At 50.4% G+C, this 24,823-nt stretch overlaps 1 protein-coding gene across 1 annotated transcript; it reads right to left on the bottom strand.

Annotated features, from left to right (window-relative positions):
• Positions 1–500: 500 nt before the first annotated feature.
• On the bottom strand, positions 501–24,502 carry RNF169 (ring finger protein 169). The gene is made up of 6 exons (XM_057421172.1): positions 24,148–24,502; positions 12,398–12,474; positions 6,044–6,190; positions 5,087–5,199; positions 3,995–4,103; positions 501–1,983 (listed from the first exon to the last, which is right to left on the bottom strand). The coding sequence occupies exons 1-6, from the start codon at positions 24,500–24,502 to the stop codon at positions 802–804; spliced, it is 1,983 nt and encodes a 660-aa protein (XP_057277155.1). The 3' UTR covers positions 501–801.
• Positions 24,503–24,823: the final 321 nt, after the last annotated feature.

The following is a 24,823-nucleotide window of genomic DNA, read 5'->3' as shown; positions in this document are numbered from 1 at the left end:
ACATGAATGTGCAAGTTCATAGAATCCCAGACTGGGTTGGGTTGGAAGGGACCTTAAAGCTCACCCAGTTCCAACCCCCTGTGTCCAGCCTGGCCTTGAACACTGCCAGGGATGGGGCAGCCACAACAAGCTCTAAGGCTTTCCAGTAAAATCCTTATTTGAAGTCTTTCTTCACTACTTTCTACTTGCAGAAAGTAACCTGTGAGCTGTGCTGCTGGTGCCCAGGGAGATACATTCACTTGTAAGTACTACGGGTGGATCTGTTTGGTACTTCCTAGAAGAAATACAGATCAACCTCCCTGCTAACAGCCCTCAAGTTGGGTCATTCAACACAGTGACATCCACAACATAAGGAAGACCAGAGGACAGGCAGAAGAGAAGACTTTCTAGGATGGGAAAACCCTACTTTCTGTGAGTAGTGCTCTGACTTCCCTTGGCCTATTGAAGCAGCAAGGCAAGGAGTGGATGAGCTCCTCACGCCTTGCTGCTCACACAACCCAAATGTCACCACCTGCATGCAGAGGTATTCATTGCATATACATTGCAGTGTATTCATGGGGACAACGCACACATCTTTCAGACCAATGGACCAGGAAAACTTGAGGAACTTTTCCCTCACCCCCTCTTGGTTTCGTTCAGCTGAAAGGACTCTGGCTTCGGTCTGAACTGGACCTACAACATCTCACCACCAACAATGAGAAAAGCAACTGTGCGGGTGGAAGTATGACCAAAAATAGGTTTCCTATAGGATAATCTGATAAACCTCATCGTCCTCTAGCAAGGCAACAGCGTCCACCAGTGCTACTTGGCACCCAGCGTGCTCTTGGAGCGCAGCAGGTACCGCTCCACTCTGACTTTCCGCCTCTCCACTGTCCTGTTCTCGCTGTCGAAAAGCCTCTGGAGGTGCAGGGCCAACCTCCTGTCCTCCTCCTCTTGCTGGAGCTTCTGCTCCATGTCCCGCACCTCGGGCACCAAGCCCACCTCTCCCGCCGGGTGCCGCAGTCTCTTGACGGAGCCGTTGTGCTCCAAGTGCTTCGTTTTGCAGCGTCTCTTGCGGCCCCGTCGCAGCGCCGGGGGCTGCTCCCCGAGGAGGTTCTCCACCGAGCTGCAGGTGCTGTTCTGGACGTTGATCAATTCGCTGTTGTTCAGGTATTTCAGCTGCTTCTTCCCCGGTGCTTTCAGCACGGTGCTGTCGGGAAGCGATGCGCTGACACCCAGCAGTCTCCTGCCCAGCACTTTTGAGCCGAGGCTCAGACAGGATTTGTCCATGAAGGCGTTCACCTTTAGGTCAGGGACCTCGGACACTCGTGGGTTGAGGGAGGTGATGTTGGATCTCACGTCTGGATCAGCAGCGCTGTCATCTGTGGTTAAGGCCTGGGCATCTCTGCTCTTCTCATTCCCTCTTCCCAGCTTCGTTTCGCTGATGGAAGGGAGGAAATCCAGCTCGGGGTGAGGGTCTCCGGTGGTGTCGGGTGGAAGGTGATCATCCTGAGCCTGTGGCTGCTCCTTATTGCAACTGCTGGAGCTGGTGATGTCAGGAGCTGTAGCATCTTCCCCGTGCTCTGAAGCCAAGGACGTGAGGGTCGCTTTGGAAAGAGTCTTTTTGATTTGGCGCTCCTGAAAGATCTGCTCCCACTTCTTTAGGATTCTTGGACTGGCCTCGTAGGTCGTTGGCTTCTGCAGGCTCCTGTTCAGGTTCCTCGGGGTGGATTTGATGATGAGGGGGCTCAGGACGCGGCCATCAGGAAGCCTCTTTGGTGGAGTACACGGAGAGCAGACGATGGGCTTGAAGTGGTTGAGCTCCTCTGAGATGCTGTCGTTGCTCTCGGGGCTGATGGATCTCTCTGGCTTGTGCAGGGCTGAGAGGGATGAAACGGGGTTGAGGACCAGGCGCTTCTCTGCTGTCAGGTCTGGGGCTGAGAGGCAGCGGTTGTTCTGGGTGGATGACAGGACCCCAACCAGCGGCGTGGACGTGCTGCTGACCTGCAAAGCAAAGCACCACAGCTCAGACATTTGTCACTGAGGACAAGATGGACAACGTGGGGAGTGGCTGATACACCTGAGAGGTGGCCAATGCCAACTTCATGGAGCCCAACACGGCCAAGTGCAAGGTCCTGCCTCTGGGCTGGGGCAATCTCAGGTACAGCTATAGGTTGGGTGGAGCCTGAGGAGAAGGACTTGGGGTGTTGGGTGAAAAGAAGCTCCTCATGACCCAACTTCAGTGTGTGCTGGGCTGCACCCCCAGAGCGTGAGCACTGTGTGCAGTTCTGGTGTCCCCAGCATAAGAAGGCCATGGAGCTGCTGGAACAAGCCCAGAGGAGGCCATGAGGATGCTCAGGGGCTGGAGCAGCTCCTGTATGGAGCCAGGCTGAGAACACTGGGGCTGTTGAGCCTGGAGAAGAGAAGCTGCGTGGGGACCTCAGAGCAGCTTCCAGTGTCTAAAGGGGGCTACAAGGATGCTGGAGAGGGACTCTTCATCAGGGACTGCAGTGATAGGACAAGGGGTGATGGATTCAAACTGAAACAGGGGAGATTTAGGTTGGAGATAAGGCAGAAGCTCTTCCCTGTGAGGGTGCTGAGGCGCTGGCACAGGGTGCCCAGAGAAGCTGTGGCTGCCCCATCCGTGGCAGTGTTCAAGGCCAGGCTGGACACAGGGGCTTGGAGCAAGCTGCTCTATGGAAGGGGTCCCTGCCCGTGGCAGGGGTTGGAACTGGATGAGCTTTAAGGTTCCTTCAACCCAAACCAGTCTGGGATTCTCTGACTCTATGATACACTTGAAGCGGTGCTGCCATTCAGCAGGACCTTGGCAGGCTGGAGAACTGGGTGGAGAGAAGCCTAATGAGGTTCAACAAGGGCAAGTGGAACTGGATGAACTTTAAGGTCCCTTCCAACCCAACCCAGTCTGTGATTCCATGGTTCTACCACATCCCAGCAAGCAGCCCTGGCAGAGTAGCACTGAAGCTGTTCCAGGCTGAGAACTCACAGCTCCCACGATTGAAGCTGCTGCTGGCTTCCACCAGGACCCCATGGGCCAGAGGCACATTGGAAAGGAGGCAGAGAACAGCTCCAGAGACAGAGATTAGTGCAAGAGCAAGTGCAACTGCATGAGATTAGTGCAAGGATTTACTTCTCCTGTCAGGGCAGAGGGGCCAGTGGTGCTGCCAGGCATGGCACAAGGAAAGGTGGTTGCAAAGGGCATCTCCAAGGAGCGGAAGGCACCCAGTGACTACTGCTGGAAGAGCCTCAAAACCCCCAGTTCAGATTTGCAGTGCTGCTTTGTGATCACTGCTCACTGTGAAGCACTGGGTGCACTGCAAAACATCTCTCACCCTGCACAGGGGAACAGATAGGGTTAATTCATTTGGGCTGCTGGATGCAAGGGGAAACAAGACCAGGCCAGCTCTTTGCATAGTGTGGAAGTACAAAAGGAAGTATTCTAACACGAGAAAAGAAACGAGTTTTGCTCTGTTTCATAGCATCCCACACTGGTTTGGGATGAAGGGACCTTAAAGCTCATCCAGTCCCAACCCCCTGCCACAGGCAGGGACGCCTTCCACTAGAGCAGATTGCTCCAAGCCCCTGTGTCCAACCTGGCCTTGAACACTGCCAGGGATGGAAGTTTAAACCTTTAAACACCGTTGGAAAGAACAGGAGAGGAAGGGGAAGAAAAGGGGATTTTACTCCTAAACTTCTAAAAGATTTCTCTTTAATCAGCCAGGATTCAGCCTTGGAAAGAAACTGAATGACAAAACAAAAGCATCGTGAGGACCCTTCCAACTTCCACATCCTCCAGTGCTGACAAACGACTCCATAAGCTCAGTGATTTCTAACCTGGCAGGGTTTTATTGGCAGCTGCAAGGAGGTGATTTGCTCCCCAGTGATAACACAGCACCGGCACCACCACCAACACTGTGTTTCATATCTCCAGCTTCCTGGTGCTGTGTAACCTCAGATAAGAACATTGACACTTTACAAAGCTTTTGCTTGCAGACGCAGCCCCTACCTTTGTTTTGTTGGCTGGGGCTGATCTCTGCCTGCTCTTTGATCTCTCCTGAATGGTGTCGTTGCAGCTCCGACTCCTTTCCACCTTGGCAGTGAGGTTCCTAAAAAGCAGATGGGGGAAAAACAGGAGATTGTTCATGACCTGAGGAAGAACCAGCCCGACAGCCCTGGCACAGCTGCCTGTGGGGGAGGCATCAGCCTTGGCAGCCAGAGGTGCCTCCTACACCCTCAGGGAAAAGGGATGCAGGAATCTTGGATCAGCCTCAGAATCCTGGGCTGTGCTGAAGGGCTCCTCACTAAACACGCTGACACCTCCACCTACTTGTAGCTAATTGAGGTCGGAGCTAATGAGGATGCTATGGAAACCCTTGTGCTTCTCATGTGGAAACAGGGAGTTACTCAGCTGCTGCCACTGCACCGTGCAGCAGCTTTCACTGGTAAGGGGTTTGGGGCTGCTGTTATCTTTTAACCTCTGTTGCTGGTGAAGGACCCAGAGTTCATCACAAGAACTGTGTACTTTAATGATTTTTTAATGTAATTGCTTAATATCTGAAGATTTTTTACTTTAGTGATTTAATGATGCCAGAGGGAGACTGAGCTGAGCTCTTAGGCAGAAGCTCTTCCCCGTGAGGGTGCTGAGGTGCTGGCACAGGGTGTCCAGAGAAGCTGTGGCTGCCCCATCCCTGGCAGTGTTCAAGGGCAGGTTGGACACAGGGGCTTGCAGCAAGCTGCTCTAGTGGAAGGGGTCCCTGCCTGTGGCAGGGGTTGGGACTGGATGAGCTTTAAGGTCCCTTCCAACCCAACCCATTCCATGATTTCTGTCATTTAAATCTACAAGGATTTTTCTCCTCCATGGGATGAACACAAACTTCTTTAACCCCCAGGATTTTATAGCAGGTAGGAGGCAATCAGACTCACTCCATATTCTAACAGTTAGTCTGTTCTACAGTTCCAGAGACAGCATTACTTCCTTGGGATTGGAATACCCATTCTAATTAAAGCATCTCAGGTATCTTTAGAACAACAGTCACAAAACATCTGTAATTCATCATTAATCAACTTGAATTAAGTCTCAGCCTCTTACCCTGAAAGGAAAGCAAAGGAGTAGGCACTGGTCTTGGAAACAAAAGCCGATCGATGTGTCTGCCTGCCCTGGAATGGTTCTTCATTCTCTGAATCCGAGAGACGTTCAGGAAACTGGAGTCAACCAAGGAAGAGTTAACTGATATGTACAACAGAAAGAATCACTTGGAAAATAAAGCTCTTGCAAAGATACCCAAGATGCCAAAAGCCTGATTACACCAACAGGAGGTAAACCGAGTGCAGCGTGTCAGCACGTACGTGTGCTCATGCTGCTCTGGAGATAAACAGCTCAAAGGTTGGCCCCAAAAGCATAATGCACACAGCACCTACGTACAGCTGTTACTGAAGGAAGTTCATTTATTGATCAAGGAACCATGAGATAATCCTACAACAAAGGTACTACAGGACGTTATCCAGTACCCACATCTCAGCCCATCAGTCTTTAAGTGTTAAGAGCATTTCCTGCTGAGTCTCACAACTGAAATGGGAAATAGGCAACCCTCAGCATGAAGCATCTGCTGGACTACACTACTGTACACCTACACGTAGAAGAGTCATGGAGGAATGTTTGTGGCAATATGTGTATGCCTGAAGACTGAGGATACACAATGCACAGTGGTTTCCTCTAGGTTTCTCTGCTGTGTTTGTAAGAGCTGCTCCTCCAGCCACAGTACAGTGGGTAAAAGGGGGTATAAAGCTCTAGAAGAACATCTAGAGTCATAAGAAACCTAAGACAGTTCTCAGTAATGTGTCTATAATCTATTAGCTCATAGTCTTCAGGGGCTATAAAGGTGTCAATCCTGGAAAGCTCCCAGTTTCAAACGGCAGAACAGGAGAAACTCAGTTACTCCAGGTCTTTAAAAAACCCTAGTTCTCGTTCCAGGACTAAGCCTTAGCAGCATTTCACCTACCAGCCAGGGTTTAATGTGAGTAGAAAGAGAAGCCCAAGCTTACTTACACACTCCTGGTTTGCTTTAAGCACTAAAGATTCCTCTTTCTTCTGCTGCTCTTCCATTTTTCTTTTTCCTACATCCCCATCGTCCAGAACGAACTTGTGGATCAGCTCCTCAGAAGCTTTCTCCTCTTGTTGCTTTTCTTCTCTCAGCTGGAAAGAACAACAAAAAAGATGGAGAATTTCAAAGGTTGGAAGTCTTACACCTGGCTGCCAACAAGTGCTCTTCCAAGAGCTTGGTCACATCATTCACTTTTGTGTTGCTACTCCTCTGCTCTAGAGTCCAGTCAATGCCTCTCTCACAATATGAGAACGGGAGTTCTCCCAACGTGAAGATGAGTTTCTTTCTACACCACCTTCATGTTCATGCACTCAACACAAGTACCACGGATATTATCTTCTTTGCAAAAGAGCAAAGGCACTGTCAGGTTGAGGGTCTGACCAAGACTGCTCTGCCATGGTATGTTCTGAAACGGAGACAAAAGCTTTTATCTCCTCGTAGACAATCAGACAACCTGTGTGCAACAGGAGTTTCATGCAAGTTGTGACAGTTCAGTTTGAGTCTTCAAACGGCCTGTAATACAAGACACAATTTGGCAGACATAGAGGCAGCATCACCTACATTAAACTTGCATAGATACAGCAATTCGTAGAATCCCAGACTGGTTTGCATCAAAGGGACCTTAAAGCTCATCCAAGTTCCAACCCCTGCCACGAGCAGGGACAAACTCCCCAGTTGCCAGGATTTAAAACCAGCAAGAACCCCCTTTTCCTCCTTCCCACCACCTTTTCCTGATGAACAGGCTCTGTGGTACATCCTTCAGCCAGCACCAGCCCATCATCCCTGGATAACATCACCCAGCTCCCTCCTCACTCATTACCCAGCCATTCACCCAGCTTGTCTCTCATCTCTTCCTCAACTTCAGACTCACAGGGGCCATGAATGGTCTATAACAGATGTGTATCTACACCAGGTCCTTCCTCCTTCCTCCACCCAGTGTGGTGTGTAAGTGTGAGACAACAAGCCTGACCTCTGATTGACTGATCTCCATCACGCTGATGAATCACAGTGATGGGGAAGAACACGGGAATCAAATACTTCTCTTTATTCCTCACATTTGAGCGTGGGCACCTCAGATGCTCTGTTATGTTCCCTACCTTTTCACACTGCCATAGTTTCCCTCTTGCCTCGCAGGAGAGCAGTGCTGCAGGATCTGGTGCTCTCCAGTAAAGCTCATGGCATCCACACTGATCCCACAAATCCTCATTCTCCCCAAAATATTCAGTACTTTAATTCCCCGATGAAGAAGGGGGAAAACCCCAAGCATGGGCATGAGGCTGACAAAGAAAACAGAGTCCATGATGCATTACATGGTAAGCACATTGTGATCATCAGACTGAGAAGGCCCCAAATCCTACTGACTCCAAACCCCCAGAGACAAGGAAGAGAGAGGTGGGAGGAGAGAAGGCAGAAACCAGGAACAAAGCCACTCTTTGGCTGATGCTGGGTGTTTGAAGATGTTTCCAAAGACTGGTTTGACTTCTCCTTTCCAGCTGGTTTAAGATGTATCTTTAAATTCCTGATCTATTAATAAGCTCGAGCAATAACTACAACCTGGTGTCTGACTAATATGGATTAGAGCCACATGATGCAGGTATGATGAATACTCTGCTATATGTCTCATGAACAGCATTTCTGCACCTTAAGGAGCCTTTTTTACATACCTGAAAGCCAAGTTCTTTAAGGAGCCTTTTTTAAGCTGAAAAGCAAGTTCACATTAAGATTTATCACCAAGAAAATACCTCCCAGCACCTACGGCCCTTCCATACTTCCCACCTGGAAGAAAACTGTATGGAAATCTTTCCATTTTATCTATCTTCTAGCAATAATACTTAATTCCCAAATCTAAAGCCACAAGCAAAAGTAACAACATGCAGGAATAGTTAAGGACTGGGGGCAATGGCACAGTTGATGTGAGGCTCGAGCACAAGCTGCGCCAAAGGTGAACAAAGCAACACCAGGATCTCAATCCTACTTAACAGGATACAAGAGAGGAATTTAGGTGCAGAATTCAGGTTCCAAACAAAAGCAAAATCTAAGGATAAGATGTGCACTATTTAAAACAAAGTCATTTGAAGCAGAGAATTTACTTACTCCCAGAGAATTTACTTACAAACAAGGGGACATGAGGACTAGAAGCTGGAACAGACTCCTGGGAAATATCTACCCTGGGAGAAGTTATCCAAGGAGCATCTTTGGAATACTGGATGCAGGACCCTCAGCTGCTATCAGCAGTACAGTGATCAGAAAATGCATTTTAAGCTGTCCGTAGCCTTTCTGGCTACTGGAGCTGCAGGAAAAAAGCTGTACAAGCAATGAATCCTTTTCCACCTTGAGAATTGCTCAAGAAATGCCCATTTCAGGGAACAGCCCTCTTGAACCTAACATTAATTCCCAAAAACTTGGCAAACTCACGTTTGGTATCTTCTCTCTGCTCCATGAACTGTCTGGGTTTGCTTCCTCACTCCCTCAGCCTGCTCCGTCTACCCATGCTGCTGGCAGCTGCATGTCAGCACATGCCTCAGGTAGGAGTTTCCCTCCTGATTACGTGTGATAACAGGCAATAAACAAGCTGCTTGTGGTAGAAAGACAGTTTAAGGGGTGAGTTTGGGGTTTTAGGACACAGGAAGGAGATCCTCCTTTGGGAAAATGCGAAACACAAGGGCACCAAGTGTGATGTATAGAAGAGGGGAACAGAAAATCTCACTGTCCTGCACAGACAGCAAACATTTCATGTCATGCTGAAAGCCAGAGGAGAAAATGACACTAGGAGATGATCCACTTCAAATAAGAAAGTCTCCAGTGCATCCTTATGGGAACTGCTTTGTTTTCAGCTGCAAAAGGCTGGGAAGCAGGTCAAGAGTGAGGCTTTAGAAAGCAACTCACATCTGGGAGACGTAAAAGCTTTGAATGCTCCTCTCCCCTCCTCAGGAGGAGAGCCAGTGTGGGTTATCCCTGTGGAACAGGCAGGAAAGCTGAGATGAAACCTCTTGCCTTGACACACAGAGGTTATAGACAAGCTTTGATTCCCAAACCTGAGTTCTCTCCTCCTTCCTAATTCAGGAGTTCAGAGACACCAAGAAACTCTCACTAAGTGGCAGCAGGCACAATTCCACCTGGAATAAGGCAAAAGTTGCCACTGAGTCAGCAAAATTACCTCGTCCTTTCCTCTTAGGTGATGATTCAAAGCTCCTTCAGATGAGGTTCAGCAAAAAGGAGTTGAAATTGCAAGGGAAAGAAACCTACATCCCATCTGCAGTGAGCAAAAGGGGAAGGCATCAGGATGAACAGGAAGGAGACAAAACCAGGCCCAAGATGTCAGAAACATGTTAAAAATGTTTCCTTTTGCCTGGTGGAGAAGCGAAAGGTGTTGGCACACGGTAGCTTTTAGCTGAAATCAAATGATGGCTGCAGAAACCTCTTCAGCTGGATCCTCATCATGCTCCAAATGTGCTCATTGAACCTTACAGGTAGTACTGAAGTCAGTAATGGAGTGACCAGGATTACCAGGAGGTGACAATGCACCCACTTTTCCTGCATGGATGCAATGTTTTGTGGACCATTGGAGAGAAGATGGTTTCATACATCTTGGACCACTGGAGAGAAGATCCAGGAATGTGTCAGTCTGGAAGCACCTGGAAGAGCTGCAGAGGTAAGATCCTGCACTCATGGACTCAGGAGGTTCTGGCTCTTCAGGACACTCAGAAGATTCTGGCTTTGCAGCAGGATTAAAGACATCAAGCAACAAGTCTGGGAGGATCAATGATGAGTGAGCTCCAATAGCATCACGGAAGATCTCCCACTCACTATTATGGAGGGATTTATGAAACCCCAACAAGGTTTACAGTTAATACCTGTGCAAAAAACTTATTTTCTTCTTTAAGCCAAAGGTGCCCTGAGTCTCTTCATCCTAAAGGTTACAGTGAAAGAAAATAGTGAATTACCCCCCTGAAGTCCTGGTCCAGTTCTGGGGCAGCAGCACAAGAGGGACGTGGAGCTGTTGGAGTGAGGCCAGAGGAGGCCATGGAGCTGCTGCGAGGGCTGGAGCAGCTCTGCTCTGGAGCCAGGCTGAGAGAGCTGGGCTGGGTGAGCCTGGAGAAGAGAAGGCTCCTGAAGGGGAGACCTGAGAGCAGCTCCAGTGCCTGAAGGGGCTGCAGGAAACCTGGAGAGGGGCTTGGGACAAAGGGTAATGGCTTGGAAGGGGCTTGGAGCAACCTGCTCTAGTGGAAGGTGTCCCCACCCATGGTAGGGGGGGTGGAACAGGATGAGCTTTAAGCTTTAACCATTCTGTGATCTGATTCTATGAAATACAGTGATGGATGTTTATTAATAAACTTGATTTTTATATGAATAAGATTTCTGTGCCCTTAAGCTTTACACTGCTGCCTAAACCAACTGTTTCTCAAAAAGCACCTCCCCACAGCTAAAGACACCACAGGTCACCAGACTTCATGCACAGAATGTGCTGCCTACCTAGTGAATGTCACCTGGACCACAGAGGAGTTTGCATTGCTTAAGATCAGTTAATGGAAGGTCATAATCTGCCCAAGTTCTCCCAACACCCTGAAGTGACATTGCCCATCAGCATCACTGATTCCACACAAGAAGCAGGAGTGAAGAAAATTCCACATCTTTTAATTGTCTTCCTACATGTCACAGACTGGTTTGGAAGGGACCTTAAAGCTCATCCAGTCCCAACCCCTGCCACGGGCAGGGACCCCTTCCACTAGAGCAGCTTGCTCCAAGCCCCTGGCCTTAAACACTGCCAGGGATGGGGCAGCCACAGCTTCTCTGGGCACCCTGTGCCAGCGCCTCAGCACCCTCACAAGGAAGAGCTTCTCCCTTATACCTAGCCTGAACTTCCCCTGTTCAGTCTGAACCCATCACCCCTCGTCTTATCGATACAGTCCCTGATGAAGAGTCCCTCTCTAAAATCTGCATTTCCTAGACTAGTCATTTACATTACATATCATCTAAGCATCATTTTCCTCCTCAGTGGACAAGGCTATTTTCTAACTCCTTATCAGCTTCCCAGCCCTTTCTATGGTTGAGATCTTCAAGTGAAACCCCAAAGAAAACCCTCTGATGATGAACAACTCCTTTTCCCCACCAGGTACAATGATCAGCGAGTGGCTGAACCCCTCTTACAGCAACACCCTCACAGAGATCAAGGACCTGACACAGTGATCTACTGACAGAGACACCAGCATCAGGCCAGAGTCCACATTACTTTGGCAGGATGCTGCACAGGTTCCTGGCAGAGGAAGGGGTGACAGAAGCAGGAGCTACAAGTGGAAACGGGAATGCTGGAGGGAGTTATAGGTGCCTCTCACAAGAGAGATTGCACTGGAATGCATTATCTGCTTGGCTGCAGCAGCAATTGCTTTCACAATGATGTTTCTCACGTAAAGAGAAGCCAGTTTCCATCAATGACAAGTTACTGGAGATGGTTTCAATGATTTAGGCTTAAAAAAGAATAATAAAAATCCCTTTTTAAAGACAGTAAATATTTCCCCAGATTTTAACTCCAAAACAGCTGAAATTCTTTTCTTCCCTTCCCAGTTTTCTGCCTTGAAATGCCATTTCTTCCCTTGCAGACAGAAAGTTCTAGCTTAGAATAGAGAGTTTCTGAGAAGGATGTTACTGCAGGAGATGCCTCATGCTGCAAAAGCCTTTGTGGAACTGCATCCACAAACACAGATGCTGTATAAACCCTGCACAACCAAACAGCCTCTTGAGGTCCACCACGGAAGGGACATTTCCATAGTTTGGAAGGCAGCCTAAGACAGCAAATCTGGCTTCTCCATGCTGGACAACAGCCAGTATGCTCCTGAACTGGCTGAACAGCATAAAGGGAATAAATGACCTTTGTACTGAGCAGGAATAGAATCACAGAATAGTTTGGGTTGGAAAAGAACTTAATCTCATCCAGTTCCAACCCCTGCCATGGGCAGGGACCCCTTCCACTGGAGCAGCTTGCTCCAAGCCCCTGTGTCCAACCTGGCCTTGAACACTGCCAGGGATGGGGCAGCCACAGCTTCTCTGGGGACCCTGGGCCAGCGCCTCAGCATCCTCATAATGGAGAACTTCTTCCTTACATCCAGCCTAAATGTTCCCTGTTTAAGTTTGAACCAATTCACCTTTGTGTTATCACTACAGTCCTTAATGAAGAGTCGCTCTCTGGCGTTCCTCTAAGTCCATAAAAAGCCCTTCAAGTTTCCTTGCAGGTAGGATGCTATTCCTGCAGGAAATCCCAAGTTATTCTGGAAGAAACCCCACAATTACCCAGCATACTGTACCTTCCTTAGCTGGCTTTCATATTCTTCTCGGAGTTCCCCTGGTTTGCTTAATTTAATGGGTGCTCTGAATATAAAGTCTGGAAAGAGAAAGGGAGACAAAAAGGAATCAGGTTTTCGTGCACAGTGACTGGGAGAGTCCATCATTCCCAAAGGACAAGCTCTCCATGGCCTGCACAACCACGTATCTTTATATATCTGTATCTTTACATTATGACCATGCTATCAGAGCTCAGTTTAACATAGGAACATCAGGAGGAGGATGGCAAAGTAACACCATTTTGCACTGTCCTTTGGGATTCTCAAGAGGTCCTGACAAGCAACCAGGGGAGTATATTAGGAAGGTGTAAACACAGAGGTTAAGTAACAGCCCTAAGAGGTCACAGGGAATCCGAGGCCCAGAAATGAAACCAGGCTTAAAGCACCTCCTCCAGCCAGACACCCATGGAACACAGGCTGACAGCAGCAGCACAACACCCTGAATTCACACCCATGTTCTTCTCCCATTTAAATTAACTCATTGAAAACGTTCTATAGAATCACAGAATCATGGAATGGTTTGGGTTGGAAAGGAGCTTAAGATCATCCAGTTCCAACCCCCTGCTATGGGCAGGGACACAGTGTTTTCACTCCCCCTTCACAGCCATTTGGGTGCTGTCCCAGAGCAAGCACAGCTTTTATTCTGCTTTCATTTGTTCCGAGGTCAGTGATATGAAGGCAATAGGCTGCTCCATCCGGCAGGAATTCCCCATCCTGCTCCTGCTTCCTCCCTTCCCCCTCGGGAACTGAGAAAGCAAAAGCATCCTGGCACAGGGTTATAGTTTAACCTCCATCCCTGGAGTCTGTTACTCCCCAAATGACTCCCTTATGTCAGGCTCAAAGCTGCTGTGCAGTACAAGTCTGGGCAAGTTGCACTGCAGTCAGAGGAACTTGGAGGGAAAAGGGAACAACTCAAACAGAATCACAGGATCCCAGCCCTGTTTGGGCTGAAGGGTCCTTAAAGCTCCTCCAGCTCCAACCCCTGCCACGGGCAGGGACCCCTTCCATAGAGCAGCTTGCTCCAAGCCCCTGTGTCCAACCTGGCCTTGAACACTGCCGGGGATGGGGCAGCCACAGCTTCTCTGGGCACCCTGTGCCAGTGCCTCAGCACCCTCCCAGGGAAGAGCTTCTGCCTAAGAGCTCAGCTCAGTCTCCCCTCGGGCAGGTTAAAGCCATTCCCCTTGGCCTGTCCCTACATCCCTTGTCCCAAGCCCCTCTCCAGCTTTCCTGCAGCCCCTTCAGGCACTGGAGCTGCTCTCAGGTCTCCCCTTCAGGAGCCTTCTCTTCTCCAGGCTGCCCCAGCCCAGCTCTCTCAGCCTGGCTCTATAGACAACCACAGAACAACCATCCCGACTCAGCCCATATCAGTACTCCAGACAGGGTGCATCATCCCAACGTACTATGAGTGCAAGCAAGGAGGAAACACCAGTGGTATTTCCTTTCCCCAGCTCTATAAATTACAGGATATAAACCAGCAGCTCTGCCCCACGTTTTATTTAGGAAGTGTTTTATTCCTCAATAACACTGGTCCAGAATGAAAGGTTGATGGTAGGATAAGTAAATCAAACCCCCAAGGGCTGGTGGCTGTCCCATGGGCATCCTCTGGCTCCTGGCCACATTTATAGTCTGTTCCAACCTAGCTGATTCTGTGATCTGCCTCCTCCTTGGGACAGTCCCAACCCTGCTGCTAAACATGCCCAAACATGCCCTTTAAAGATTGACTAAACCCTCCTTGCACCTCCTGCTTTCCACAGGTTTGGTTTTAAGGTTCCTAGAGGAAAGCCCCCCAACTTCAGTCCCTCCTCACCAGTGTGAATGCACACTCTGGAGCTTCCTGCTCAAGGAATTATGGAGAGAGAATGCTGCCAAGGCCAGAGCTGAACAAATCACAGCGTATTTCTTTCATACTTGCTTTAAAAGGGGAAAACCCACTCTTGTAATCAAATATGAGCCATACAGATGTAAGGCTTTGTTCTAAAGAGCTGCCAGTCCCTCTCCCTCACACGCCTGCATGAGCTAAGCTTGTCTTTGAAGGAAAACATCCCAAATATCCTCACATGTGCAATATAAATCCCGAGCGGTGGCGATGCTGGGGAGGCCAGGCTGCATTCCTCCCTCCTGCTTCTGCAACTGCTCCTGCTGGAAACCTTCCACCAGCTTCTCACAGCGTGTTTGCCTTGTGTCCTTGAGCAGTTCCCAGCTCTTGGTGGATTTTATCAAGCTGAATGTCCAGGGAGGCAGTCCCAAGGGCAGCAGCAATGTGTAACATGCCTGCAGCCAACTTCAGTTACTCCTGAACATTTAAGGCTTGTCTCAGACCTTATCTCCATGCCTAAAAAGGTGTATTTCTTCCCTCCAGGGTAATAAAAGCATTTTTGACTAACCCTAGGGAAACATGCTGTGGTAAAGACAAGCCACATCAACTGTTTCATTGCTTACACAGGTTCAGCAAGCCAGAAGAGATGTTAACTAATGGAACCATGAAGCTGGGCTGGTTTAGCTGATGTGGTCCAACACCAGACACATACAATGGTTACTTATAGCATCATCATGCACCAAATTGTATTTTACAGAGGGGTCAATGGAGATGAGACCTCAAATGCTGCGTTGAATGAATGGTCCAAGAATGAGACCTGGGCTGTATCCCAGAGCGCGAGCAGCTGGGCCAGGGAGGGGATCCTGCCCCTCTGCTGCACTCTGGGGAGACACCCCCCCCCCCCGCAGCCCTGATCCAGCTCTGGGGCAGCAGCACAAGAGGGACGTGGAGCTGTTGGAGTGAGGCCAGAGGAGACCATGGAGCTGCTGCAAGGGCTGGAGCAGCTCTGCTCTGGAGCCAGGCTGAGAGAGCTGGGCTGGGGCAGCCTGGAGAAGAGAAGGCTCCTGAAGGGGAGACCTGAGAGCAGCTCCAGTGCCTAAAGGGGCTGCAGGAAAGCTGGAGAGGGGCTTGGGACAAGGACCTGTAGGGCCAGGCCAAGGGGAATGGCTTTAACCTGCCCGAGGGGAGACTGAGCTGAGCTCTTAGGCAGAAGCTCTTCCCTGGGAGGGTGCTGAGGCGCTGGCACAGGGTGCCCAGAGAAGCTGTGGCTGCCCCATCCCTGGCAGTGTTCAAGGCCAGGTTGGACACAGGGCTTGGAGCAAGCTGCTCTAGTGGAAGGGGTCCCTGCCTGTGGAAGGGGTCCCTGCCCATGGCAGGGGGCTGGAACTGGAGGAGCTTTAAGGTCCCTCCAATCCAAACCAGTCTGTGACTCTGTAACTGTAGATCTACGTTTACAACACCCCATTATGGTTTCTGGGGTAGGGCGATGCTGCACAGTGGCTGCCCCCAGCCAAGGATGCTTCTATCAGCACAGAAGCACCACAAATGGAACCAGACTGGGTGGTTCCAGAGCATCTGATGCATTCCAGAGCATCCAGATGCTCTCATGATCAGAGCATCACACACATTCTTCCCTGCTCTAATTCTGGATGTTCAGGTCCAGGACAGGACAGCTCAGCTGTTTCAATGTGTGCTACAGCTGAGAACAACAACAAAATGGGTAAGATGATGGAACAAAAAGCCTTTTACTTGATTTTGACCAAAACTCCAGCTTATTCTTCCTCTTGAGTGATCTGGGGGTCAACAGGAATGGTTTCTGAATGACGCTGACTTTGAAGGGCTGTTGGGAAGCCTGGCACTGAGATGCTCCTTCTGAGCACGGTGATAACACCGAAACAGTCACAGCAGCAGGATCAAACCCAGCATCCTGCTCCTTTGTGCTGGCAGGCAAGAGTCTCATCCCATTGTGTTCAATCTTGGAAAAAACAACTGATTTCTGCACTATTTGAGAAGACAAAAGGGTTTCTGATTACTTAACACTGGTTCTCTTTACAAGAGGCATTTGACTCGAGCTTCAAGCCCCTCGAATGACTCCATCTTTTCAACATTACACAGAAATGTGTTACACTCTGTGCGTACATTACACACTGTCACCATTAATCCTCACTCCTGACCAGCAGATTTTATACTGGCAAAAGCTTCAGGAACATCCATCTGCTGAATTCAACAACACAGGATGAATAACTAAATTGAACTCGATTCAGAAACCCTTTGGTTCCCTGTCTGTTGCTCAGAGGCTCCTGGGCTTTGCCAAACCAATGCCATGGGGCAAGTCGAAGCTCTGCCACGCACAGCAGTGAATCCTCATCCACGATCCACGGAATCTTGCAGCAAACTTTGCAGCTTCCTTGTCCCTTTTATTCCTGACAGGGATAATCAAAACCTTGAGGTTTTCGCTGTCTTTCCTTTTAACTTCCAGCAGTTGCTGTTTATACTTGAAGATGAGATCTTGAGGCTTGCAAAGCACAAAAGAAGGAGTCGGAAGTTTTCTGTCTACGGAGAGGGTTGGAAACAGTTTTCCAACCAGTTTCTCTAGCTGCTTTGAAAGAACATTAAATTAACATGAAGATGTGGCAACGGTGCACTGGGGCATGTTTGGAAACAAGGATAATTCAGCCATAAATCATAAGTGGAAGAATCAATAACGTAGAAGCTGCAGGAAAACTCTGAGCTGTCACACCCTGCTAGGAGAACACACAGTGTATGCCAGGACCCCTTCCCCTGCCCTGCTGTGGGCATCTGTGGTGCAGCAAACAGGAGATGAGACCTAAGCCAAGCTAGGACTCATCTACTGAAAACATAAATGCAACCCTCCAAAAAGTTTTGGTTTTTCATCCCAAACCAGCTCCCATAATGTAACAGGCTCCAGACCACTTCTCATGCAGAGACAAATGGGACAAAAATAGACTGAATCCAGTTTTGAGCCTGGAGTTCCAGCTGAAGCAGAAGATGACACTAAAAAAATGTTAATGTGGTAGATAGCTATCAACATGCTGTCATTTCTCCCCCACGTGCTTCACCCTAAATAGACTAGTACCAATGATTGCAATGATCTCCCCAAGACAAGTCTGCCCAACAGATTTTCACAGAATCACGGAATGGGTTGGGTTGGAATGGACCTCAAAGCTCCTCCAGCTCCAACCCCTGCCACGGGCAGGGACCCCTTCCACTGGAGCAGCTTGCTCCAAGCCCCTGTGTCCAACCTGGCCTTGAACACTCACAGGGATGGGGCAGCCACAGCTTCTCTGGGCACCCTGTGCCAGCGCCTCAGCACCCTCACAGGGAAGAGCTTCTGCCTAAGAGCTCAGCTCAGTCTCCCCTCGGGCAGGTTCAAGCCATTCCCCTTGGCCTGGCCCTACAGGCCCTTGTCCCAAGCCCCTCTCCAGCTTTCCTGCAGCCCCTTCAGGCACTGGAGCTGCTCTCAGGTCTCCCCTTCAGGAGCCTTCTCTTCTCCAGGCTGCCCCAGCCCAGCTCTCTCAGCCTGGCTCCAGAGCAGAGCTGCTCCAGCCCTCGCAGCAGCTCCATGGCCTCCTCTGGCCTCTCTCCAGCAGCTCCACATCCCTCTTGTGCTGCTGCCCCAGAGCTGGATCAGGGCTGCGGGGGGGGGGGGGCTCCCCAGAGCACAGCAGAGGGGGAGAATTACCTCATTTTGCTTGATTTATGTTCCAAATGGAGCAACCCAGCTCCCCAGCACTGATGCTGGGCACAGAAATCATCGCTTTCCCTGCAACTCTTGCTCCATCTCTTCATTTTCAAAAGTTTGCCTTGGAGAGCTGATAAAAGGCAGAAAAAGCCACCAGAAAGTGGCTGCATTAAAAGCAAGACAGAGAACAAAGAAATCCATCAGTTAATGGGAAGGGGCAGAGAAATAATTGCACAGCAAAAGCCTGAGTGTTCACAAGAGCAATGTTTCAGTGTTTACCAAAAATTACCTGTGATCAGGTACTTTGAGAACAGGAAGAAATAAAGATGCTCAAAAACAGAAAAGGGAAGGTGTTTTGGAAGAACCCTCTTGAATCCTGCTTCTCATCCATTGGACTCATCTGTCCTGCCTGGTTTCTATGGACAGCTAACAGTGAACACCAGCCTGTGGGTTCCACAAGATGCACATACATTAATAGGTGTTATGATAGAACTTATATAATCTGTAAGTCCTACAGTGGTATAAATAGATAAAAGGCCATTAAAGCCAGCAGGAATGTACCAAGTTCATGAATACAATAGATTGTAAATGGAAAGACCTCTCCAGGAATGCGTCCAAGAACTGGTTGATGCCTCTGCCCGGTGTCTGAGCACCAGTCACAGCAAAGATGAGGGCTGTTTGAGCTATATTGGGTCTAAATCCACAAGATGCATGTTCCTATGGGTAGTAACTCCTGGGAAGAGGCTTTGAACAAAGGAATATGGAAGATGGAGATGCTGTCTGGGGGTGGAAGAGGCAGACACAGAAGAGGTGGCTTCAGAAAGCTGGTGAAATCTCCCCTTGGTAAGTTGTGAACTGTTCGTGGTCATCTTCGAAGCTTCCTGGAGCAAAGGAGTTTTCCCTAAGGTCATGGAGAAGTAGGGGAATGAGAGGGAAGCAGCGCCTTGAAACAGCAGGCTTAGTTTCAATATGTGCATGGGTACTACAACCAGGGTTAGTCCATTAGCAAGCATCTAGAAGGTAACAGGCAAAGCACAAACACCAACTCTGTAAGAACAACTCGAATGAATTCAATCCAATCTCTCTGATGGGGAAATCAGGGGATGGGGGAGAAACAAGTAATGATGTGAGTTCACCTCTTGGGGGCTTGAAGGTGTTTTACCTGCTGTAGAGACCAAGATATCCATATTAGAGAAAGTTAATGCCCAGCAGGATGTGCTGTGTTAGGGGTCACCCACGTACCTGGGAGCAACCCATGCAGAAACTGCTCTGCACTGCCTAAAACCTGCTCTGGAGAGAAATGAGTAAGGAAATAAAGCAAGAAAATATGAGAGTAGAAAGAGTAGGAACCACTATAAAGGAATCACTGCCAAGGCCAGGCTGGATGGGGTCCAAGGCCAGGCTGGACAGGGCTTGGAGCAAGCTGCTCTAGTGGAAGGTGTCCCTGCCTGTGGCAGGGGGTTGGAACTGGATGAAGCTTTAAGGTCCCTTCATCCCGAACCAGTGTGGGATTCTATGAACTCAAAATCCTGCCTTTTTGCCTGTGTGGAGAAGGAGAAGAGCTGGCTGGGGAGGCAGAGTGTGGTATGAAGGCACTGGAGGGAAGAAGCTCAAAGTCCCAGATAGAGAGGCTGTAAGGAGCAACAGCTCTTAACCCCATGAGGACAAGTGACGAGATTCTGCTCGATATGGTTTAGTGCCAACACCTTTGGGCCCATGGAGCCCATTCGAGCTCAGGCACAGCACTGCACAACCACAGAAGCTGGAATGTTCTCCTGGCGCTGTCAGAGCCACGCATGCAGCCCTGCAGAACTGCCAGCCTGGGACAGCAGGACTGGTCCTAGATGGAGCTCAAAGTCCGGCAGATGCAGGCTCATTCCATGAGGTTTCCTTGCATGCTGATTCCCAGCTCACACTGTAGCTCCCATATCATAGATATCATAGTGTTGGAAAGGACAGGATGTATCCCTGTTTTCCAGGATAACCCCCTCCTCAGCATCCTGAACAACAGTAGGCAAAAAATACTGCGTCTTTTCCATTTGGAAACACATCAAAGAACCCATTCTTGGAAGCAGTGAGAAACAAATTGCTAGTTTAGGTATAACCACCGCTCAAATGGATGCACAACTAGCTGGAGAATGACCTTCCAAGAGTTTATAGCCCAGTGCCATGCCAGGACAGCCTCTCAAGAGTGGCCACTGGGGCTAGTTCTGGGTCTGGGCCTAATCTCTCTCTTCATTAAGGGCTTGAATGGCAGAGGAGAAATACTTTAAGTACTGTGGATGAGTGGAGAGAGGATGGAGAGGGAGAAGATGGAGGTGAAAGGACTCTGATAGTCTTATGGCATGATTCTTACTGCTCCTGAAGAAGCATCCCTACCTTATTTCCTTCCCATCAAACAGCTCTATACCACCAATGCTGCAGCAAGGAGCTAAAATAGTGGCAGTGATGGCTTTAATCAGACTGATGTAGGAAATAAATTCCTGCTTTTCACACAGCAGGGAAAGGCTTCCTTGGGATTGCCACTTCTAACCTCATAGCACTGTGGTCCGGAGGCAAAAAGAATGGGTGACGGGGCAACAGGAATGAGAGGAAATGAAGGAATCCCCAGGAAATGCTCAGTAACTGGGACTGGTTTGGGCCAGTGGGGAAAGAGGGAAACCACAGCCAAAAAAAGCCTCGGAGGAAGGAGGGGGAAGTTGTGTTAGACCCCATCTCTCTCCCAAGAGCATCAGTTATTAACTGTGCATCATGACCAGGCAGCAGAGAGACAAAAGGAATCAACTGCCTTTTGACAGAGAAGATTCTGATTAGATATTAAGCAAAATTTTCCAAGGATTCAGAGGCTGGAACAAAGGCGAATGTGGGGTCCCTTTCTGCTGTCTGTATGAATGGATTTGGATGCCTATGAGGAATGGCTGAGCTCCACTTGATCCTAACTCAGTGTAAGGGAGCCCTGATCCTTTCCAAAACACGTGCGGGTCTATTCCATAAACCGGTTTTATGCCTTTCCTCCCAGAGCACTTTCCTGTTGGGAGTTTAAACTTCTTGATCAACTTAACAAGCCTTTTCCTTGGAAAACTGGATTTGTTTCCCAGTTTGTAGGGGAAATGTTTGTTCTTCAGGAATCTTCCAGCCTCCCTGAAGTCATCTATAATCTGGGATGGCAATGGCAGGATTGACAGGCAGAAATCTATCAGTGTGGGGAGGATCTGATACTGAAGGTAGGCCTTGTGCCTGCTGAGAAGATACAGACCTCATCTGCTTGTCCTTTTGCTCAAGGTGCTCTTCTATAGCCCTGATTCGCAAGGAATTCCATCTGCCTTGGGAGAAATGTGCACGTATTCATTTCCTTCCAAATCAGGCTGAGCACCTCGCTGTGAACATATTCTGTTCCTTCTTCTTGGCTAGCTGGTCTCCACGCCTCCATCTGCTGCACTTATCTGCCTTCCAAGACTTCCACCAGGCAACTTTTTGAATATCAGAAACCTTCCTTAGCAAAGCATTACATCTTGAACTCAAGATCTGGTTTTATACCAGCACGTAAGGTGCCTTTCCACGTGCTATATGGTACAGAGATGCCCATGGAGCAAGCAGAGAGGACGTGGGACCTATGGGCCACCTACTCCCTTACAGAGCAGCAGTGGTGCCCAGTGACAGGACAAGAAGAAATAGGCACAAACTGAAACACAAGGAGCTCCATTTAGCAGCAGAAACCACTTTTTAACTGCCAGGGTGGTCAAACCCCAGTACAGGTTGCCCAAGGAGGAGATAAGAGTCTCCAGCCTTGATTGGAGACAATCAAAACCCAGCTGGACATAGTCCTGGGTAACCTGCTCCTGATGACCCTGCTTTGAGCAGAGGTTGGGTCAACAGAGGTCCCTGCCAACCTCAGCCATGGGGAGGTTCAGTAACATCAAGATCTGATAACATCAATCCCCGACATCAAGTCAAACCACATACACTGCTCACTCTCTACATGTAGTAGGTCCTACCATTTGTAACACATCAACTACCTTTGATTTCCACACTATTGGCCCAACTTACATCATAAGTGGCCAGTTACCTTTACAGCTTTTAGCCCGACGCAGACACCTGGTGCCACTTAAGGACAAGGTTGAGCCTAGGCTAGAAATGCATCAGAACTGCTGTTTGAGCTCCTTTTATCTCACTTCATCAGCTATGAACTCAATGGCCCTGCAGCTTGAAGTGTAATTTTATGGTGGCAAGGTCTATGGCATGAGACGTGGAGTACAGCATGAGTAGGGGTTACTCCAGCCCAATTCAGAGCCCATGACACTCAAGGTGCAGAAGGTGACACAAGGGGTAATGGGTTAAAACTTAAACAGGGGAAGTTTAGATTGGACATAAGGAAGAAATTGTTTACTGTGAGGGTGCTGAGGCACTGGAATGGGTTGCCCAAGGAAGCTGTGAATGCTCCATCCCTGGCAGTGTTCAAGGCCAGGCTGGATAGAGCCTTGGATGACATGGTTTAGTGTGAGGTGTCCCTGCCTATGGCACGGGGGTTGGAACTGGATGATCTTAAGGTCCTTTCCAACCCTAGCTGTTCTATGACTCTATGATTCTCAGCACTAAGACCCTCCACGATGCTCTCCAAGACATCCCATAGCGTTAGGAAGTCCAGGCAGGCAGAAAATGACAATCAACACAACGACCATGTGCCTTCCTGCACAGAATCCCAGCCTGGTTTGGGTTGGAAGGGACCTTCAAGCTCCTCCAGTCCCAACCCCGGCCACGGGCAGGGACCCCTTCCACTAGAGCAGCTTGCTCCAAGCCCCTGTGTCCAACCTGGCCTTGAACACTGCCACGGATGGGGCAGCCACAGCTTCTCTGGGCACCCTGTGCCAGCGCCTCAGCACCCTAAGATGTGCAAAACATTCCCATGTCAGACAATCCATTCAAGCAGAGAATTAAAACTATTCCCTCCTAACAACCAAAGCACTGCACAAGGCTCCCTGTGGCACAGCTGGATATCCCCCCCTGCCAGGTCAGACCAAGCTGGGAATACTTAAGCATGACCAACACCACTGCTCCGGAGCAGAGATGGACCCAGGGAGTTCCTGTGGTCCCTCCTCTGGCTGGGCCAGGAAGGAGGAAGCGCTCCCAAGGAGGAACTAAATACTCCCAAAGAGGAGCTGCTCCCAGGCTCCTGGCTCAGCTCCCTCCGCACAGCCCCATCCATTCCTTGATTCAGCAAACCCTCCTCCATGTAAAGCTTCCCAGTTCCCTTCCAGGTGAACGGGCTTAGCCCAAACGCCCACTTGAAGCCCTTGAGGCTCATCCTGCTCATTTTGCCCGCAGGAAATTAGAGGGTGCAGACACAAGCATGACCAAGGAGACCGGTAGCACGCTGGAAACCGCCCGGTTAGGGCATGGCAAAAGGATGTTTATCCATAGCTGAAAGCCTCGGCTGCTCCATAGGGCTCCCACCAGTGCTGCTACCGTGAAGCACTCGTGCAGGCACCTCTCCAAGCAACACGCACGGGCAGCAGATCCCGGCGTGCCGGGAGTTTGGACAGCAGCAAGGTGGGAATCTTCCGCAGCGCCATGGGGAAAGAGCAACGCCTCGGGCTGAAAAGAGGCAGTTATTCCCAAGGAAACACACGGAGCAGAGGAGGGCCGAAGGCTCTTGAGGCGCGTGCCAGAAAGCCCTGAACTCAGAAACGATGGGATCGCTATGTCAACAAGGAACCGGGACTTCCCACGGCGCAGGAGCCTTCCTCCAACACAAACCCACCCCAACGCCAGCCCTCCCAATGGGCAGCACCCTCGCAAGCCCTCACTTTTCGGTCCGTGTTGTTACACAAATAACCACCGCTTTGCCATTTCTGGGTTCAAGCAACCGCTTGGAGAGCCCAAACCATCCCCACGGATGAGCACGGGGCGAGACGCTGCCAGCACCCTGCTCCCACCCACTCTTCACACCTCCCATCCCACCGTGCCCACGGCGCTCCATGAGGGGGTCACCATCCTGCTCCCCATCACTGCCGGGGTGCAGAGAGATGTTGATTTTGGGGGAACACGACCCCCTCCTCCCCTCAGGGCCCATCTCCCACCATGGCACAGGAGGGCGGGCTCAGACCCGCTGTTCCCCCCCCCCCCCCCATAATCACCACCGCAGGACGGGGCTGAGCCCCACAAACTCCCTGCACCCCGTCGGGGCTGAACCCGCACCTTGCTCCTGCCGCTGCTCCCCTCCTCCTCCTCCTCCTCCGGCAGCCGTGGTGGCGGCGGGCTCGGCGCGGGCCCATGTGGAGAGGCGGCTGCGGCAGAGCGGGCAGCACAGGCCCGGGCCCTGCAGGCAGCGCTGGAAGCAAGCGGGGCACAACGAGTGGCGGCAGGGCGGCGTCACCGCCTCCACCAGCGCCTGCCGGCAGCCCGGGCACTCCGACACCGCCAGCAGCGCCTCCTCCTTCTCCTTCGCCTCCTCCTCCTCCTCCGACACCACCCCGGGCCGGGCCCCCCGCCGCCGCCGGCCCCGTCGCGCCGCTACCGCGGCCCGTCCGCCGGGCGCCGCCGCCGCCGCCATCTTCTCACTCCTGGAAGGGACAGAGCGCTGAGGGGCGAGGCCCCGCCTACTGCACATAATTCATGAGGGGGCCACGCCCCCTGGTTCATAGTAATGAGAGCCCGGCGCACAGCACGGCGTCCGCCTCGCGTTAACCACGCCCGCCTAGTTAATATTCATGAGGTACCATATATAACGAGGAGCCGCCGACTCGCTGCCGTAGCAGCGGGTGGCGCTGGGCGCTGGAAGAGGTTGGTGTTCATTGCAGAGCGCTGCTCACGGTTTGGGGTGAAGGGACCTTAAAGCTCCTCCAGCTCCAACCCCCTGCCATGGGCAGGGACC

This window comes from Pezoporus wallicus, unplaced genomic scaffold (assembly GCF_028554395.1).
Source record: "Pezoporus wallicus isolate ANWC-B61680 ecotype Strahan unplaced genomic scaffold, APGP_CSIRO_Pwel_v1 contig_8372, whole genome shotgun sequence".
NCBI classification, from domain to species: domain Eukaryota; kingdom Metazoa; phylum Chordata; class Aves; order Psittaciformes; family Psittacidae; genus Pezoporus; species Pezoporus wallicus.
The sequence above is the reverse complement of the archived record's forward strand: the minus strand, read 5'-3'. Positions and strand labels throughout refer to the sequence as shown.

Bases quoted from the DNA above. Each gene is read 5' to 3' on its own strand.
- RNF169 (XM_057421172.1), bottom strand. From the start codon at position 24,502: ATGGCGGCGGCGGCGGCGCCCGGCGGACGGGCCGCGGTAGCGGCGCGA. The intron at 12,475-24,147 runs GTGCGGGTTCAG...TTCTCTTTCCAG, and splicing joins GGAGCAGCGGCAGGAGCAAG to ACTTTATATTCAGAGCACCC. The intron at 4,104-5,086 runs GTAAGAGGCTGA...TCTGCTTTTTAG, and splicing joins TCCTTTGCTTTCCTTTCAGG to GAACCTCACTGCCAAGGTGG.